At 43.6% G+C, this 17,669-nt stretch overlaps 1 protein-coding gene across 3 annotated transcripts in view; it reads right to left on the bottom strand.

Annotated features, from left to right (window-relative positions):
* Positions 1–17,669, bottom strand: part of LARP4B (La ribonucleoprotein 4B) — a 113,871-nt gene that overhangs the window by 50,958 nt on the left and 45,244 nt on the right. For all 3 annotated transcript variants that reach the window (XR_013344966.1, XM_077808340.1, XM_077808339.1), the window contains one exon: positions 10,990–11,124. Coding sequence is in view for 2 of the 3 variants with exons in the window: in XM_077808340.1 (XP_077664466.1) it covers positions 10,990–11,070 (81 nt within the window). In the remaining variant the exon portion in view is untranslated. The remainder of the gene's footprint in view (positions 1–10,989; positions 11,125–17,669) is intronic.

Here is a 17,669-nt window from a genome sequence, read left to right as displayed (position 1 = left end):
AACATGCAGGTTTCCAATGTAGGAAACATGAGAACATACCCCTGCTCCTTTACTGTTATGGAACTGGTAAGATTTAACCACACTATCTGAAGACATCCTATAGAAGAGACAAGGTAGGAAAGGTACAAAAGGATATCATAACAAGTCTTAATTATTCCAAAGTTCATCAGGAGCTTATGTTAGTACTGGGGGAGAGATATCTTACTATAAGAATTGAGCATGCAGATGGCCTTTTAAAAAAATATTTCAAGAATTTGCAGGTGAGCCATTGTAAGAGAAAGTAATCCTAGAAGAATAATGACATGTTTCAGAGTAGCAGCCGGGTTAGTCTGTATTCGCAAAAAGAAAAGGAGTACTTGTGGCACCTTAGAGACTAACAAATTTATTTGAGCATAAGCTTTCGTGACCTAAGTATCAAGTGAGCTGGTCCTTGCATTAACTAGTGTGTAAGCACAGAAATTGGATAGGCATCAATTTGCAATCCCTGGGCAAGAATCTTCCCCTACAGAGATACAGTTGGAATAAAGACCAACTCTGAAGATGCCAGTCTGGATCGAGCAACATCACATCTTTGTCCAGTTTGATTTCTTTTTACCTCGGGGAGCAGCACTGCGAGGTGGTTGCAGCAAGGACTTATAGGCCAAAATCAATGTTCATCAGCTGTCCAAAGTCCTAAGTTTCCTTCTCTTTCTGCAAAGTGTGTGATATTTTGTTTTAAGTGATTTCATATCTGATGTCCCCCATCCCTATTTTGTACACAATGTGTATTTGTTTGAAGATAGTTGCTACAGAGAAAAATTTGCAACTGATTTTTTGTATGTCACTGTATTAGTCTTAAGATTTGTTCTGCCCACAGAACAAAAGAAACTGAATTTGGGAAATACCTCAAATGAGACCAAAGACTAAAATACATTAAGTCACACGGACAGCCAACTCTCTAACTTCAGACAGGCACTTGCTAAAGAGTTAAACTGGTCAATTTTCAGAAGAAACTCTGTTCAACACTAAGCCTCTCACCATTAGAAAGAATGCATAATCTCTAAGAAATTTGCCTTGAGACGCCACAGAAACAAAGACACACTATTTTGGCCCAAGTTACCAAATCTGTGAACAATGTCACAAGTCCCTATAGCTGAACTGTTCTTAAGCATAGTAAGTCTGATGCATCATTGCTACCATCTGCTGCCCCTCACCCTTTTACCCGCTCCCCCCCCAAATTCTCTCCTGGGACAGAGTTCAACATGCTTGTGTCTAACTTGACTCAGATTTAATTATGAGTCATTTTTCCCCTACATTTCCTGGAAAAGAGAACTGGTGGTCTCTCCTCCCCATTTAGAATACATTTCATTGAATATATGACATGTGTGAATGATCCAAACATTTGTAAGATCAGCATGTCAGAGCAGTTAATAGAGTCAGAGTTTAAGACCAGAAGAGACCACCAGATCATCTAGTCTGACCTCCTGTACGTCACAAGCAAACACTATCCAGCACCCACATGCTAAACCCTACCACTGTTTCGTTTTGTAACAGTTCATAAAGATGGTTATCAGATATACCCAAGACCCATACAAAATAGTTTAAGTCTTTTACTAAACAGACCCTGTGACAGGTTGGACCCATTGGGAAGCCACCTGATGTGCTGAGATACCACTGAGTCTACCTGTTCTGCCAGCATGGGCCCCCTTTAGCCTGTCTTGCTGAGCCAGGCTCTTAAAAACCTTCTCTGACACACAGGCAGGGCCACACCAAGCTGCAGATCAGCTCTGGGAAGACTGATCTTAAGCGACTTGCCCTAGCACTCAGATGTCCACCTCCCTTGGAGTGCAGACCCAAACATATATTATGAAATTTGCCCCCGCCCTCAATGTGGAGAGACATTTCTTACACCGTCCCCGGGTTAGAAATTTACAGAAATTGGGTTTAATAATAAACAAAACAAATTTTATTAACTATAAAAGGCAGATTTTAAGTGGTAAAGGGGGAACAAGCAGAATAAAGCAGATTACTAAGCAAATGAAATCAAAACATGCAAACTAAGCTAGTTTCACTAAAGACATTGGTTACAAATAGTATTTCTCACCCTAGATATTGTTGCAGGCAGTTTGCAAAGTTTGTGTGGTTCAGAGTTCCAGGTATATTCCTTTACAGACTGGACCCCCATCTCAGCCTGGACTCCCCCCTTGCCTTCCCTTTTGCACTTTCTCCTCTTGGGCAGACAGGCCAGGGAGAGGAGGAGTCCTGTTTGCCTTCCTCCACACCCTTAAATAGGATTTACATAAGGTGGGAATCCTTTTTTCCCAAACTTGACCACCCCGCCCCGCCCTTCCCTTACAGTGGAAAGTTACATCAAGTCCCAGGTAATGTTTAGTATCAGATGACAAGACCACCTGACTCTGTAGCATCACAGTGTCCACCAGTCAGTGGCAGTAGAGAGAGTCCACAGGAAGGCCAAGCTTTTCACAGTTCATTGTCTTCACGGATGGGCCACCCGTCCTGTCTGGCTTTTCCATTGTTGTACCTGAAGTATTAGCCGTGGGCGTCACCCAAAGTAGCATAGTTGATGTACAGATACATAATCAATATTCCCAATTTCAGATACAGAAATGATACAGGCATAAAAATAGGATAATCACATTCAGTAAGTCATAACCTTTCCAAGGATCTCTCACATGAGCCACCTTGCATATCTCAGTGATGTCATTCATATCATAAGCATATTTTCATAAAGAATATGGAATGACACGTCACAGACATGTTAACAAAACTTGAAGAGAAAGCTTGCTACAACAGAGTAACAAAGTGCCATTAAAACTAGAGCATGCCTACTGGATCTGAAAGTTTTCATTTAGTGCTCTCACAGGCAAGCAATTCTACTATTTACATTAACAGGAAAACAAAATGGGAAATTCTGTGGCCAAGACAACACTTACTATGGCTTTACCATACCATTTTCTTTATGTATGTTCTGGTGATTCTAAGGCAGGATGGAGAAAAAAAATATGAAAAATAAACTTTATTGACAAGTTGCTAGTTTAGTTCTTTCCCATGTTTAGTCTTAAGTTGCTAAAGAGAACGTATTGTACTTTGTTTCTTTAATTTTCTACTTAATAAAATTTCAGATTTTACAGAGATTTTTTTCCCCTGCTAAGAAATCCTCACTCAAAATGCTCATCTACACTGAAGAGACAATTCAATTCTCATTAGAATTGGTAAGGCAACTCCCATCTTTTCATGTACAATTTATATATCTCTTCCTACTGTATTTTCCACTCCATGCATCTGATGAAGTGGGTTTTAGCCCACGAAAGCTTATGCCCAAATAACTTTGCTAGTGTGTAAGGTGCCACAAGTACTCCTCATTGTTTTTGCTGATACAGACTAACATGGCTACCACTCTGATTACGTGAGCAATATATGAACCAGACAAACTGTGCCCAAGTTAAGGATCTTCTCTACAGTGAGCAACAGAATAATCAAATTAGGAATGGTAAAATGCATTGACATAGGGCTGCTATTAGAACACCTGGGGGAAAAAAACCCCACTATCAAAGGCAGCCTCTTTTGCGGCTGAAGAATGAAATTATGACTTAGGAGATGAGAATTCAATTCACAGTTGTCTCAGCTTATGACCTTGGGCATGTCACCTACTCTTACTGTGCCTCAGTTCCTCATCCGTAAAATGGGGATAATATGGCCCACTTACTATGACAGATAGAAATACTACAAAACCAAAAAAAGACATACCGAGAACTGATAGTAATTTAGTACAAGAGGAACTTAAAGAAAACTTCAGGGCTAGACAATAAGGATCCCAGATCTACTAAAACTAAGAATCACTTGACTCCACCACTGCCATTTTATTATCCTCATTAAAAAGTATACTGAGGTTTTAAAAACAAATTATTTAGATATGGGAGTTTCTCCAAGCTGCTGACATTAAAGATGGCAAAAGTTCAGTTTTATTCAGTTTTCTGCCAAAGTAGGATTGTTTCTTACAGCCAGTTTGCAGGTGCTTTGTCTAATTTTAATAGTATCCAACAATGGGGTTTCCACCGTTTCCAAGCTATTTCAAAGAGCCTAACACAGTAAGTAGTTTGATTGGTCATTCACTGAGGTTTCCTAGATACAAGATTGAAGAAATCCCTCTGCCTCACTTAGCGCTTGTTTACATAGGAGTTTTAAAGTGGATCAAACCAAGTTAATCCTGTTTGAAAATGGCTGTATACATGATTCATTCCATCACTGCACACAAACTCCTCATTTGAGGAACTCTGGAGTCCTCTTGCCAAGTGGACTAGGATTCCTACAACTTAATTAGTGCAGTCTATTGTTCACGTGCATGCATCTGCCTCCATGCTTCCAAAGGCTATCCCACAGTGCTCTGCAGGTTGCCCATTACTGACTTGTCTGTTCACTTGTGTGTCATCCTCCTGCTCTGGTGTCAAGTTCCCAGGACAATCCCTTCCCCCTCTACAGTTGGAGCAGAGATAAAATATTCTCATTTTCTCCTGGATCCCACTGTATCATTATTCTTGGAGCCATACTGAGACCCTGGATTTCCATCGCCATCTGGAGAAAAGTATTGGTGCAGGACACTCTTGTGGCTGGCCACTAGAATAAAGACCTTTTGGACTCAACACTGGGACAATGACCAATGCAGGAAAAAGAAAGAGAATGTACACTGAAATGAGGGACAATGACAATCTGGTAGAGGACATGTGACCTGCCCATTTTATGACGAACTGGACAGGATCCTACACAATTATAGCACAACTCATCCAAGACACCATGTGGAACCTGCTCTCCCCACCACCAGAGATGACCAGCAAGACCCACTGGAGGATGCTGGAGAAGTGCCGATTCCTGAGAGAGTCAGGATCTTTTTGGGACCCCCAACCTAATGCTAGCCAGCTGGAAAGTCAGCTGCAGTCATACCCTGCTGCAACATATACTGATTCCTGCTCTGCATCAGCAGAGGCTCAGTCCCAGTTAGAAAGCCAAGTTGCAAACAAAGAGTCCGATTCCCTGGAGGGAATTTCAACAAGTACCTATCTTTACAATTTATTGTCATGCTATACAACGCCTTCTGCCTTCTATTCTGGGTGCCCCACGGCCACAGCCATTTTAGACAGATGTGAGCCAGAAGCTAGCCCCTGCCTCCCTCTGTCCATGCTGACCTGTTGGCCTCCCCATACATGTAACCAAATTGGCAGCTGCTCTGCCCAGGTGACAGTCCTCATGCAAGCCACAGCTATCAACAGTCTTCAGGACCGTGCCACAGAGGTCACTTGTCCATCTTCATTTCTCCTTTCCTCATCTGTCCTACCTAGAAAATGCCACCCATTCACCAGCCCAAAATGGCGGCTGGCTGCATGGTGCAGCCACGGCCTCTACCCCACCCCCCAGCACATTTGATTAATGAAAACAATTTATTATTGCAAAATGCAACTGTTTTTTGAGACGGTGGTTACAGGATGATAAATGTGGTTAGTGTTCCGAGTTTACGTAAGGTATAAATGGACATTCCATGCCCAGAAAAAGGTACAAACAGTACTGTTCCCTGATGAGGTTTCAATGCCCTGCAACATACATAGTCCACTAACAATCACAGCAAGACCCCATCTGCACTCTCTCCATGTTTGCAGGGGAGATAACAGAATTTAAGATGGAGGAATTGTTCAATTTTAGTTTGCACACCATAGGGAATAGCTGCACACCCATCTGTCCCTAGTATAGCATACCCATGCTTCCTTCCCCTCCCAGTTTAGCTTGCAAGTCCTTTCCTCTCCTGCAGTACTTCTGAGGTGGCCCACTCTGGTGAATAACTTCACAGAATACCTCACTGGTCTGCCCTTTCCTTTTTTAAGCAATACTGTTCTCTGCTTCCTGGTCACCTGCCTCAGTGCATCATCAAGAGTGTGGACAGCCTAATGGGGATCCACAGGGGATTACTCTCTGCTCAGCCTTGAATGCATCTCCAATCCCTCCAACACCAGAGGGCCTAAAACAAAACTGCAAAACCAAAATTGGAACGTAATTCCAACTCAACTCATCCCATCCCACTCCCACAACCTACTGAAGCACAGCAGGAAACATATAGCATACAGAAATCCTAGTGCACGCAGCACCTCCTCACATGCAGGCCACTTACCATCTCTGAGCTTCCCCAAGATGGCAAGTGTCTTAAGGAGATAAAGTCATATAGGCATAATAAATGAAAATGCTACCATGGCCAGTCTGAATTATAAACAATAAGCAACTGGGTGTCCCCTCCCCACTTTCAATACTCCCACAACCACAGCACCTACAACAACCAAACCATCAAGGACAGGGCCTCTAGCTACTGTTGAGGGGCTGGCCAACCAGAAGGAAGGGGCAAAAAAAGGAAGAGATTCAGGACAAAATGTTCAACGAATTCATGGCAGAGCCCTAAACGAAGACCACACTGGCTGATAGGTGGAGGCTGTACATGAGGACTCAGAGGAAGAAAGAAATTCAGCTCTCCCAGGAGACTGTGGCAGTGATCAAGGAAAGTATCACAGTGGCTAAGGAAAGCATTGACAAAAAAGACAGGAATACACAGAAGCAACTCATGAATGCAATCCTGAACCAGAATGCTCTCCTACAAAACATGATCCTGCTAGGCCGCAACACTGGTTATGGACACCAGCAGCAATGCATCAATGCCATATCCACGCAGCACTTGTTGGAGAGGCCGCTCCCCTCTCAGGTCCAACATCCCCTCACCAGGAACACTGGTTCCAGAAGCCCAGAACTTTTGAACCTTGGCACCAGAACGACTGTGTACAAGTGGTAAGACCTATACACACTAACTTTAAGCCTCTTCCCCCTGCAAACTTGTTATTTTTGCTCTGTTTACATTGTTGCACTTTTAGTTTGGTTCACATTGTTTTATTTAAAAGGTTTGCTTTTTGTTGGTCAGAATGTTTTGGAAAATGTATTTAAATAATAAATACCTTTTTTATTTGCAAAGTTTTTGGCTTTGTTACTGTTCCATAATAAAAATGATTTAAAATCCATGTTGGTCCATTCTCACTCATCACTAATGGAACACAAAATTCTTTAAATAAAGCTAAAATAATTCAAAGTTTTACAGAAGTATATAGCCAATATCCCACCTCCACCAGCCTTAAATGTACTGAACTGATCAAAATCTATCCCAGTTTGCCCCACCACGGAGTAGCAGCTGGATACACAGACACATATCCAACCAGGAGATTCAAAATATGAGCAATAGGTATCCCTAAAAGTATTCTCCTGTGTGCTAGTATTCTCTACAGGATGCCCTGATGGCTGCTCGAACTGCCAAGTAAGTCTCTGCACCTCGGCTCCACGCATTGATAAGGCTTTCCCCCCTTGGTCTCAAATATTGTGCAGAACACAGCTATGATAATTGGGACTCTTTCTGCTGCATCCAAAATGATTCCATAAGCAGCAGCATCTGTCTTTCAAAATAGCCAAATGCACACGATCACCTTCCGGCAACTACTCAGACAGTTAAAATGTTCCTTCCTTCTGCTTGGTGGTAAGGTGGGTGAAGACCAAAGCCGAACGTGTGGCTGTGTGCACTGTAATACAGCCCAGGCAGTCCCTGCATACTCTCACTTGCCACCATAGCAGCATAGTGCATTTCAGGGTCCATGCTGGCAGGAAGCAATTCAAAAACGGCAAAAATGCTCATCCAAAAAGGAAGCATGACATGAAACACCAGAACATGGGGGTTTAAAATCTGAATCCTCCTAACTTCCACTTCGCATCCCACAATTCACAGCGAAAACTATCCCATAATATACACTGCTCAGCCACACAGCAAAGGACTTTGGGATATTCCCCCCCCCCCGAGAATGATACTCCACCAGTTTGCAGCAAACTACTAGTGCGTGTTCAGACCATGTTGAAATTTCTAACAGAACAAGCATATTAGGTGCATGCTATTGGCGGCACTTGTATACTGTGAGTTATCAGATGTGCATCTAAAAAGTTGCATTAAACCCCTTATGTAGACATATCCTTAGCCATTACCAGACTAAAGTAAATTTTGGAAATTCCCAGTGAACATGTTCACTTTGTCTACACAGAGCCAGATTTTTAGGTAGGGGCACTGGGACAGTAGGGGCAAAGGGGTCCTACCAAAAAAAAAAAACAAACTGTGCCTTTATTTGCTTACTATGAGGCAGACCACTAGCTGCTCAAACTATGGAGCAGTTAAAAGTGTATTGTAAGTTTTGATCTAGGTTTGCAGAGGAAGACTGTCACTACATTTTACTGAGAGACACTAATCCTTTACAGAAATTAAAAAAAAAAACAAACAAAAAAACCCAAAACACACGCTTCTGTGGGTTCATTGGTTCATTCCAGGCTCCAGACCAGTACCTAAGGAGTTACGTTTTCCAAGGTCTACAGCTATTCCAAAAGCCTCCCAACAGACATTCTGTGAAGGGGAGAATGAACTGGCAGAAAGCAGACGCCTAACCTTCATTTGAGGGGCACAGCCAGGATGGCTAGAGAATACGTTTCAGCGCATTCCCAATAAGCTCCTGGGAACTGGGCTCTTGTGCTCTCAGGGTTTCTGGTAGGGCCTCCACAAGCAGCAACACGTTGTGATGAATACCCCCAGTGCACAGAGGTCCAGAGAAGTAATCTACACCTTTCTGCACCAGTTTACAGAAATATAGCCTTATAACCTTTAAAAAGTAATTCAATTCAAATAAACTGGAAAAAAAGAGTGATTTTCATAAAAAAATCTAAAGTGCTTTCTTGTTAATGTTTTAGCCAGGACCTCAGCTGGAATTATTCTTTGAAGCATCTACATAAAAAGTTTTACAAATTAGATGACCTATTTCTTTATATGTTTCTTGAATTCTACTGAAGTAACAAGCTTTGCTCATGAATCTACAGACACCATTCCCAGATTCTGTACAGGAAGCACCAAGTAATTACTAATAAAACATTCAGACATTTTGTATGAGAGGGAATATATGGCTTTTAAAGAAAGCCCTTCAGAAGCACAGTTCAATATACTATGTCACTGACAAAGGTGCTCTACACGAGCAGTACCCTAAGAACCACGATACTGGTATAGTTCATGAAAAGCTTGAAAAATAATGACACTTCATAGGAAGAAAAGCTTACCACTCCTGAAAACTACAGAATATGCTTAATCTTCAGGTCTCATGCTATGAATAGCATTTCAAGTCTTCCAAACCTCATGTTAACTGTTTGCCTTCAGAAGCTCCTTTACTAGAGTTTAGACATTAAATGAAATCTGTTTTCTCTAAAGTTATTGAAGATGGTTAATCCCATTTCTAAACAGATACGGAAGAGCAGAAATTTGAGATTTGGCTCTAAATTTGCATCTAGCATTACGTGTTTTAATTAAGGACACTTAACTATTTTAGAAGAACTAGCATTAGACAAAAAGTATAGTGAGTGGCTTCTCAGAGTGGGAGACTAATGCAAATAAGCGGACACCCTTTTCTTTAGAGCAACACCTGATGTACCTATTAGATCCAGATGTAGCACTGAAAGTTACTGGTATTTTGACTGTTCCCTAGAGTCAGATATTCTGAGGAGAGGCAACTTTAGCATAGAACAAAAACTCTGCACATCTGAAATAATGTCACTCTAAATTTGGCTCAGTATATTCCGGTCTGTGATTTTAAAGAGAAGAGAAACATCTACCTTTGAGTTTGAGGCAGAACAGAATTGAGGCAAGAAAGTGACTCAACCAAAAAGAAATAAGGTCCTCAATCTCTACTTATGCCCATGTTTTAGGACAACCTGGAGAATACATGTGTTTAATTAGTGGAAGTGAGAAAAGCAGAGTGCACTAGTTTAAAGCGGTCTAGTGATCTGTTTGTTATATGCTCTAGCAAAGCATGTTTTAAGTGTTAAGAGAAGATCAATCAGATAACACATTGTGCTGAATATAAGTACACCTCAAGCCCCTAGTGCAGTGGTCCCCAAACGTGGGGAAGGGTGCGGCAGGCCTAGGCCAACCCCACCAGAGGGTGGGAAGGGAGCGCTTCCCATCCCTGCTCTGTTACCAGCCCCAGGGGTGGTGGGTAGCAGCTGCTGGTGGAGCCTGGAGGAGCACTCTGAGACCACTCAGTCTAGAGGTATTGACAACTCCCTGCTCCTACCCCTGCTCCAAGTGCAGCTCCCCCTCCCTACCCCACTTACCCCCTACCCAGTCCCAAAGGCAACATTTTCCTTAAAGGCAAAGCACTATTACATTTTAGTCTCTTAAATCATTTAAGTACTATTTGTGCAAGAAGTCAAATTTTGCATTTGGTTAATAAAAAAATTTCGAACCCAAATGTTTAAGTTTTTTGGAACATTTGCTACTATCACTATAAATCTGTACACAAGTTGCATTTACCATGCATTTTGCCAAAAGCCACATGAACCCCATAATGCAATTTATTAGATCCTGCACTGCAACATGTATTTTGTGCAGTCTGCCAGAGTGCTTTGACTATGCAAAATACCATTTTACACAAGTTAACACACTTTCAAGCTAAAAATATCCATGCCAGGATTTATTCTGGTAAAATTTCTCCTCATGTGAGAGTCTAGCACTTTCTTTTGACTGACTTCAGGGTTGGCAACTTAATTTTAATTTTTTTTTTTTTTTTTTTTTTAAAAACCCTCCTCTCCAACTGGCTTTAGCATACTAGTAAGTGCATAACATGTTAACTAAAGAAGCATACTACTCCAAGACTGAGCAACAACTTTGTACCATGAAGGTGAATTTCCAGGAGTTGTGGAAACACGGCCACCTAGACAGCTATTTCTCAGGATTTTTGGTGGTGGTGCCATGTACCGCCCACATCCTGTATTAGAACGTTTTGGGCTACAATTTGTATTAAAGACTGCCAAACAAAAGTGCATATTTGTTTAATATACAAAACAAAGACTACACTAGGTAACTAAGTGAAATTATTTTTTTACTATAATACTTACTAGATGAGAACCGTCTTTAACTTCTTGTACTTGCTGCACCTGCGGTTCAGCCACAACTTTAGTGTCCTGATCAGAAGTCATGAGCTGTCTGCTTTTTGGCTCCTCAGAGAGAACTTTACTGGTCACCTTGGTAAGCTGCAGAGAAAACAAAAAGATACAGATGCTATAAAAGTGACTGTTAAAATAGTTCAAGAATTCATAAGCAACTTCATTTTGTAGAACAATGGAAGGAAGAACAGCTACAACTGTTTCTACTGTAGATTTTCCAGTAGAAAACAGCTGTAAGCACAATTTACATTGATCCACCTCGAGATGCATTCAGGTTGGTTTCCAACAATGCACCACCTCTTTTTGCCACTGCTGCAGCTAATTTATTTTTTCCATTTGATTAAAAAGATTCCCAATTCCAGTACAAATGGATTTTCAGATTCCCATCTGTTATAACATTTCATCTTAGCAATTTTTTAAAAAAGGAGGTCACATCACAATTGCTTTTCTATGTTAGCAGGACGTAAGTCACTTTATTCCATCATGCTTGAAAGTTCCTTTATCCAGCCGGATGGGTAGAAAGCTGATGAGGGGTGAAAATCTGCAGGACAGGGATGGCTTCAAATTTTACAGCTATTATTAAATACCTCTGTCTTAGTAAACCGGTGTTTCATAAAAAAAATAATAATGAGAAAGTCATTGTATACATCACATCCTTCATTTTTAAAAAAGGACTGGAATGTAAATGAGAATATTTTTGTGGGAGGGGCAGAACCTCATCTGAAATACTATGTACAATTCTGGTCTCCCGTGTGTAAGAAAGATGAACTCAAACTGGAACAGGTGGAGAGAAGGGCTACTTAGGATGATCAGAAGAATGGAAAACCTTCCTTCTGGAGAGAAGGCTCAAAGAGCTTGGCTAGTGTAGCCTAACCAAGGAAGGCTGAGAGGAGATAGGATTGTTCTCTACAAATACACCAAAGAGATAAATACCAGGGAGGGAAAGGAGTTAAGTGAAGCACCAACGTTGGCACAAGAACAATGGACATAAACTGGCCATCAACAAGTTTAGGCTTGAAATTAGACAAAAGGTTTCAACCATCAGAGAAGTGACATTCTGGACCAGCCTTCTAATGGGAGCAGTGGGGGCAAAAAATCTAATTGGCTTCAAAACAGAGCTTGGTAAGTTTATGGAGGGGATGGGATGATGAGACTGCCTACAATGACATGTAGCTGATCTGCGCCTGCTAGTAGCAAATATTCTCAACGGCCAGAAATGGGACTCTAGCTGGGGAGGGCTCCCAGATACTACAGAGAATTCTTTCACATGTGTCTGGCTGGCTGGGCCTTGTGCACATGTTCTGGGTCTAACTGAGAGACCTATTTGAGTTGGGAAGGAATTTCCCCCCAGGTCAGAGGGGCACAGACTGGGATTTTTCAACTCTCTTTTGCAGCATGGGGCACAGGTCACTTGCAGGTTTAAAGTAGTGCAAATGGTGGATTTTCTGCAACTTGGAGTCTTTACATCATGATTTGAGGACTTCAGAAACTCAGCAAGAGGTTATGGGTCTACTACAGGAGTAGGTGGGTGAGGTTCTAGGGACTGCAACGTGCAGGTGGTCAGACTAGATCAGACGTGGGCAAACTATGGCCCACGGGACCATTCTGCCTGGCCTGAGCTCCTGGCCAGGGAGGCTAGTCCCCGGCCCCTCCCCCCGAGCCTCATCGCAACGCGCAGCCAGTGCTCTGGGCCGCCGCTTCTGCCATGCAGCACAGCTGGCTCTCGCATGGTAAGGGGGCAGGGAGTCCCATGGGCAGTTGGATGGAGAGGGGGAGGCTCGGGGGGGTGGTGGCGGCGGTGGTCAGAGGCAGGGGAGGGGCTGGATAGGACATGGGAGTCCCATGGGGCCTGTCAAGGGACGGGTTTGTGGATAGGGGTTGGGGCAGTCAGGGGACAAGGAGCAAAGGGGATTGGAAGCAGTTGGATGGGGCGGAGGATGGGTCGGGAAGTGGGAGAGGACAGATAGGGGGCAGGGGGCCCGGCTGTTTGGGGAGGCACAGCCTTCCCTACCTAGCCCTCCATATAGTTTTGCAACCCCGATGTAGCCCTCAGGTGAAAAAAGTTTGCCCATCCCTGGACTAGATGATCATGATGGTGCCTTCTGGCCTTAAAGTCCCTGAGTACAAACGGAGGTTTTTTGTTAGTTTTTTAAATCCCATTGTTAGCCCTAGAGTACCACACACACACGAAATTGTGCAATTTGTGGGAGGTACCACCTTGAACACGTTAGATTTAGCGCTAAAGCCAAGGGGTGAGATGTAGTGTTGTGCCTGTAAGAGGAGGCACAGAATGCACACCCCAGGGAAATGAAGAGGTTGGGGTATATGCTAGGGTAGTTTTAAGTAATCTTCGCACTCTCCAAACCCTGGGCTACTCTGGAGGATGGAGCAATCTCCAGCCTAACTCAGAGAGCCCTGTGGCCTTTGTAAGTTACAGCAGAGTCCCAGGAATGCCTGCAATCTCCACAGCACTGCAGACCTGCCCAGGCACATGCACCACTGAACTAGGGCTTCGCAAGCGGCACCCTTACTGCCATTAACCTCAGTACCTGCTGTGAGGAAGATTTTCCCCAGGCAGGACTAGGGGTTTTAATGCACATTTATGCCACATTAGCCCTTTTACTCAGCATAAAGGGAGCACACAAGTAAAGTATTCAAGATCTCACTCAAGAGGTTTTGCAGGTAGCTAGAGAAACTACAGTTAGAACTGAAAGTGAAACTTTAAAACATTACTAGAGTAATGTATGGCAAATACAGAAAGTAAATTTTGGAGCCTACATTGAGAAGGTGTTCTACACGTGGAATGACTCTGTATATCCCAGATATTCATATAGCGCTATGGCAGATCCAAGTAAATAGGCTATGGAGAATAATTTTTTTTAAAATAATTTTGATAAATTTCAGTGTTTATTTTTAAAGCTTTTTTCCTAATTTATTATCTATTTACATTCACAATTTTGCAAATTTATGAGGATCAGACAATGATAAATGTTGAGACTCATAAAATTAAAGCATTATAAACCGTTAACACACAAGTTGTCAACATTAAATATCAAAATACACAAAATTAAACATCCTTAAATTCTCTAAGTTCTCAAGCAGCATTTTTCTTACTTTACCTACATGTACATTTCTATCAATGGAACTATTTTTTCATCAGTTTGTGTACATATGGTGAAACTGATGTTTACCAACAAAAGACTAATCCTTGCAAATCTACAAGTAACCAAAGAACTCAAAATTACAAGATCTAGGTTCCATTATCTGACTCATTGCTCAGTCAACAGATCCATCATTTTACTGGCATTGCTCAAGGAACTGAAATTTAAGTCGCTGTCAAGACTAAGCATCTAGTTTAAACGAACCCTTGCTTATCATATCATGCTAAATATGCAACAGTGGTGGTTTGACCAGACAGCATGAAAAATATTTTGGGCATATTCTTTTGGAAAACCAGTGTACCACTTCTACCCAACCAGTTCTTGAGGAGTAGCCCCTTAAATGAAGCACGTGAGGAAGCAGTAGGGTAAAGAAAAATAAATTTCTTTGTGGTGAAGGACTAAGGAACCGTAAGAGCCAAATAAAGTGTTGGCATGTGAGGTGTCAGAAAACATTGTTATTTGTATATTAATATTTCATGAAGTCTAATTAAACAGTTTCACTACTAGTTACTTCAAGATGAAACTATGTTTGAGAACATTAGATATTTCTAACTATTGAATCTCTACATTTCTTCCCCCCAGAAATTCAAGGGTGGGAAGAATTTGTCCAAACACTAACAGAGCCCAGGTATCTAGGTACCTGGGAAATATTCCTGAAAGTATTCTTTAACACCCACTTTCACTAGTTATTAACCGTGAAATTTTTTTTTTAAATAACGTAGCGTGTAGGCTACTAAAGTACATTCTGGTAATATATATTTTGATTTGCCACAGAACATGACAGGAAACTAACAATGAATGGTTACTTATGCTATAGAGTTAATGGGGTTCTTTGAGATGCTGTAGTCAGGGTAGATCCCATTAAGTATGCAAATGACTCAAGCACAGTGCTTTTTTATTTTATTAGCAGAGTCCAGTGGGGCCACACATGCATCTTGTGGTTCCTTGTAATCCTGTATGAGAGCAGTAAGGACTGGGAGGCCACAACCGTCCCTCAGTTCATTTGCAATTCAAAGCTCAGGTAACCGAGGCCTTAGAAAAACAGGCATGGAGGGCAGAACATGGGATCCACACTGGCTACATCATTATCTTGAAGACCCATAGTTAATATAGATAAGAAACTCTCCTCTCCAATTACTTGTCAGTGTGGATCCCACACTAGGTGACTGCAAAGCAGAATCTGCCTTGGACTGTGGGCACAAGGAGTCTTGGCTATATCAACTAGGTTGGAGTACCATTCTTCTGAAATTGGCATCTGCCCAGGCATAACCAAGTGAATGCATGGCCTGTGACCTGTCCATGACTTGTACTATGTACCCCTGACTAAATCTCGGGTGCTTGGGGGAGAGGCAGCGGCCCAGGGGTGCGCAGGTATTGGGAGGGTGGCCCAGAATCCCCACTGGTGTTTGGGATGGGCAGCAGCGTGCGGCCTGGGCCCCCCCGGTGCTGGAGGAATGGCAGTGCTGGCAAGCTGAGAGTCTTGGGCAACAGCACCCCCCTCCCAGCAGCAGCACAAGTTTGGGTTTTGGAGGGGGTTCTGGGCTGCGGGTTGGAGTGCTAGAGGGGGTGAGGGCTCTGGGCTGCGCTTACCTTGATGGGCTGCCTGGAAGCGGTGACATCCCCCACCCCAGCTCCTAGACAGAGGCACGGCCATGCAGCTCTGCGCGCTGCCTGCGCCCTGAGTGGGCAGTGCCTGTAGACAGAGGCAGCCCCCAGGCCAGCTGCACCAGCCGTTGCAGAGGTCAGGGGTGACTTCTGTGACAAACTCACGGCCTTATGAATAATCCATAACAAAAGGCCAGTGGGTTGCTCCCCATGGCTGCCATACAGATCTCAGAGATCAGCACATTTCTGAAGGAGGCCGAAGAGGTTGCCTCTGCCCTGGTGGAGTGTCCCTTGACCTTTGAAGGGAGAGACATGCCAGCCATGTATTTCCAACAGTCATTACTCTGTGATCCACTTCAAGATTCTCTGAGGAAAAAAAGGCATGACCTTTTCAATATGCCAGATAAGGCCATGAAGAGGAAAGGAGACTTTGAAAGACTTTGTTCTGATGAGGTAAAGCAGGGCCCTGGACACATCCAGAGAAGGATGTTTTTCTCCTGGCGAGAAGTGTAGCTTCAGGAAGAAGACTGATAAGGCAACAGACTGGTTTCAGCTGCAATTCAGAGACCACTTTAAGAACCAACTTGGTGCGGTTTCATCACCACCATGTCTACATGAAAAGGTATTTATGGTGGTTGAACCATAGGAGACCTACAGCTTACCGATGTGATGGCCAGAAGGAAGACCATCTTGATGGTGAGGTGGCATAACGGGCATTCTAATGATGATTTGATGGCAGCTCTATGAGCTACAGGATGATGCTGAAGTCCCACAGGTGCCTGATCTCTAACCAGAGAGCAGGTATGAAGGAGAACCATGAGGAATCTCAATACTGTTGGTTGCAAAAAAGCTGAATGCAACTATACTGGGAGTGTGGCATGCTGATATTATTGGCAGGTGGATTTAAGAGCTACAGGCTAGTCCTGCTTGCTTCAGCAGCCATATGTAGTCCAGAATCTTTGGTACTGGGGCCTCTACCAGGTTCAAATCCCCCCACCTTCCCATGGGCAGCCCAAAACAATCTTTTCTACTTTAAGTCCTTCTGGTCCAACTTTGCAAAAACAAATCTCCTGAGCATCTAGGGTGGAGGTAGGCAAACTATGGCCTGCGGGCCACATCTGGCCTGCCAGCAGATTTAACCGGGCCCTTGAACTCCTGCTGGGGAGTGGGATCTGGGGATTGCCCTGCTCCCACGCTCCAGCTGGAGCAAGGTCAGGGGCTGCTCCGTGTGCCATGGCTCCCAGAAGCAGCAGGATGTCCCCGTTCCAGCTCTTATGTATAGGGACAGCCAGGGGGATCCACGCTCCACCCTCTACCCCCACCCCAAGCGCTACCCCTGCAGCTCCCATTGACCAGGAACTGCAGCCAATGGGAGCTTCAGGGCAGCACCTGTGGACAGGGCAGCATGCAGAGTTGCCTGGTCATGCCTCTGTGTAGGAGATGGAGAGGGGATATGCTCATCCAGGAGCTTCCCCTCCTGCACCCCAACACCCTGTCCCAGCCGTCTCCCATATTCCAAACCCCTCTGTCCCGGCTTGGAGTACTCGCCTACACCCCAAATCCCTCATCCCCAGCCCCGCCACAGAGCCCGCACCCCCGGCCAGAGCCCTCACCCCATCCTGCACCCCAATCCAAATTTCATGAGCATTCATGGCCCCGCCACACAATTTCCATATCCAGATGTGGCCTACGGGCCAAAAAGTTTGCCCACCCTGCTCTAGGGGGCAATCCCTGTCAGTTCTACTCATCCAGCTGACATCCATGCCATTAGGTGCAACCACTGTGGGCGTATGGGCAATATTTGACCCTAGTTTTGCAACAGCATTTTCAAACAGATAGAAAGATGAACAGAAGGGCTGGCTGAAC

Source organism: Eretmochelys imbricata, chromosome 2, assembly GCF_965152235.1.
Source record: "Eretmochelys imbricata isolate rEreImb1 chromosome 2, rEreImb1.hap1, whole genome shotgun sequence".
NCBI classification, from domain to species: domain Eukaryota; kingdom Metazoa; phylum Chordata; order Testudines; family Cheloniidae; genus Eretmochelys; species Eretmochelys imbricata.
This window is presented reverse-complemented; position numbering and strand designations above follow the sequence as displayed.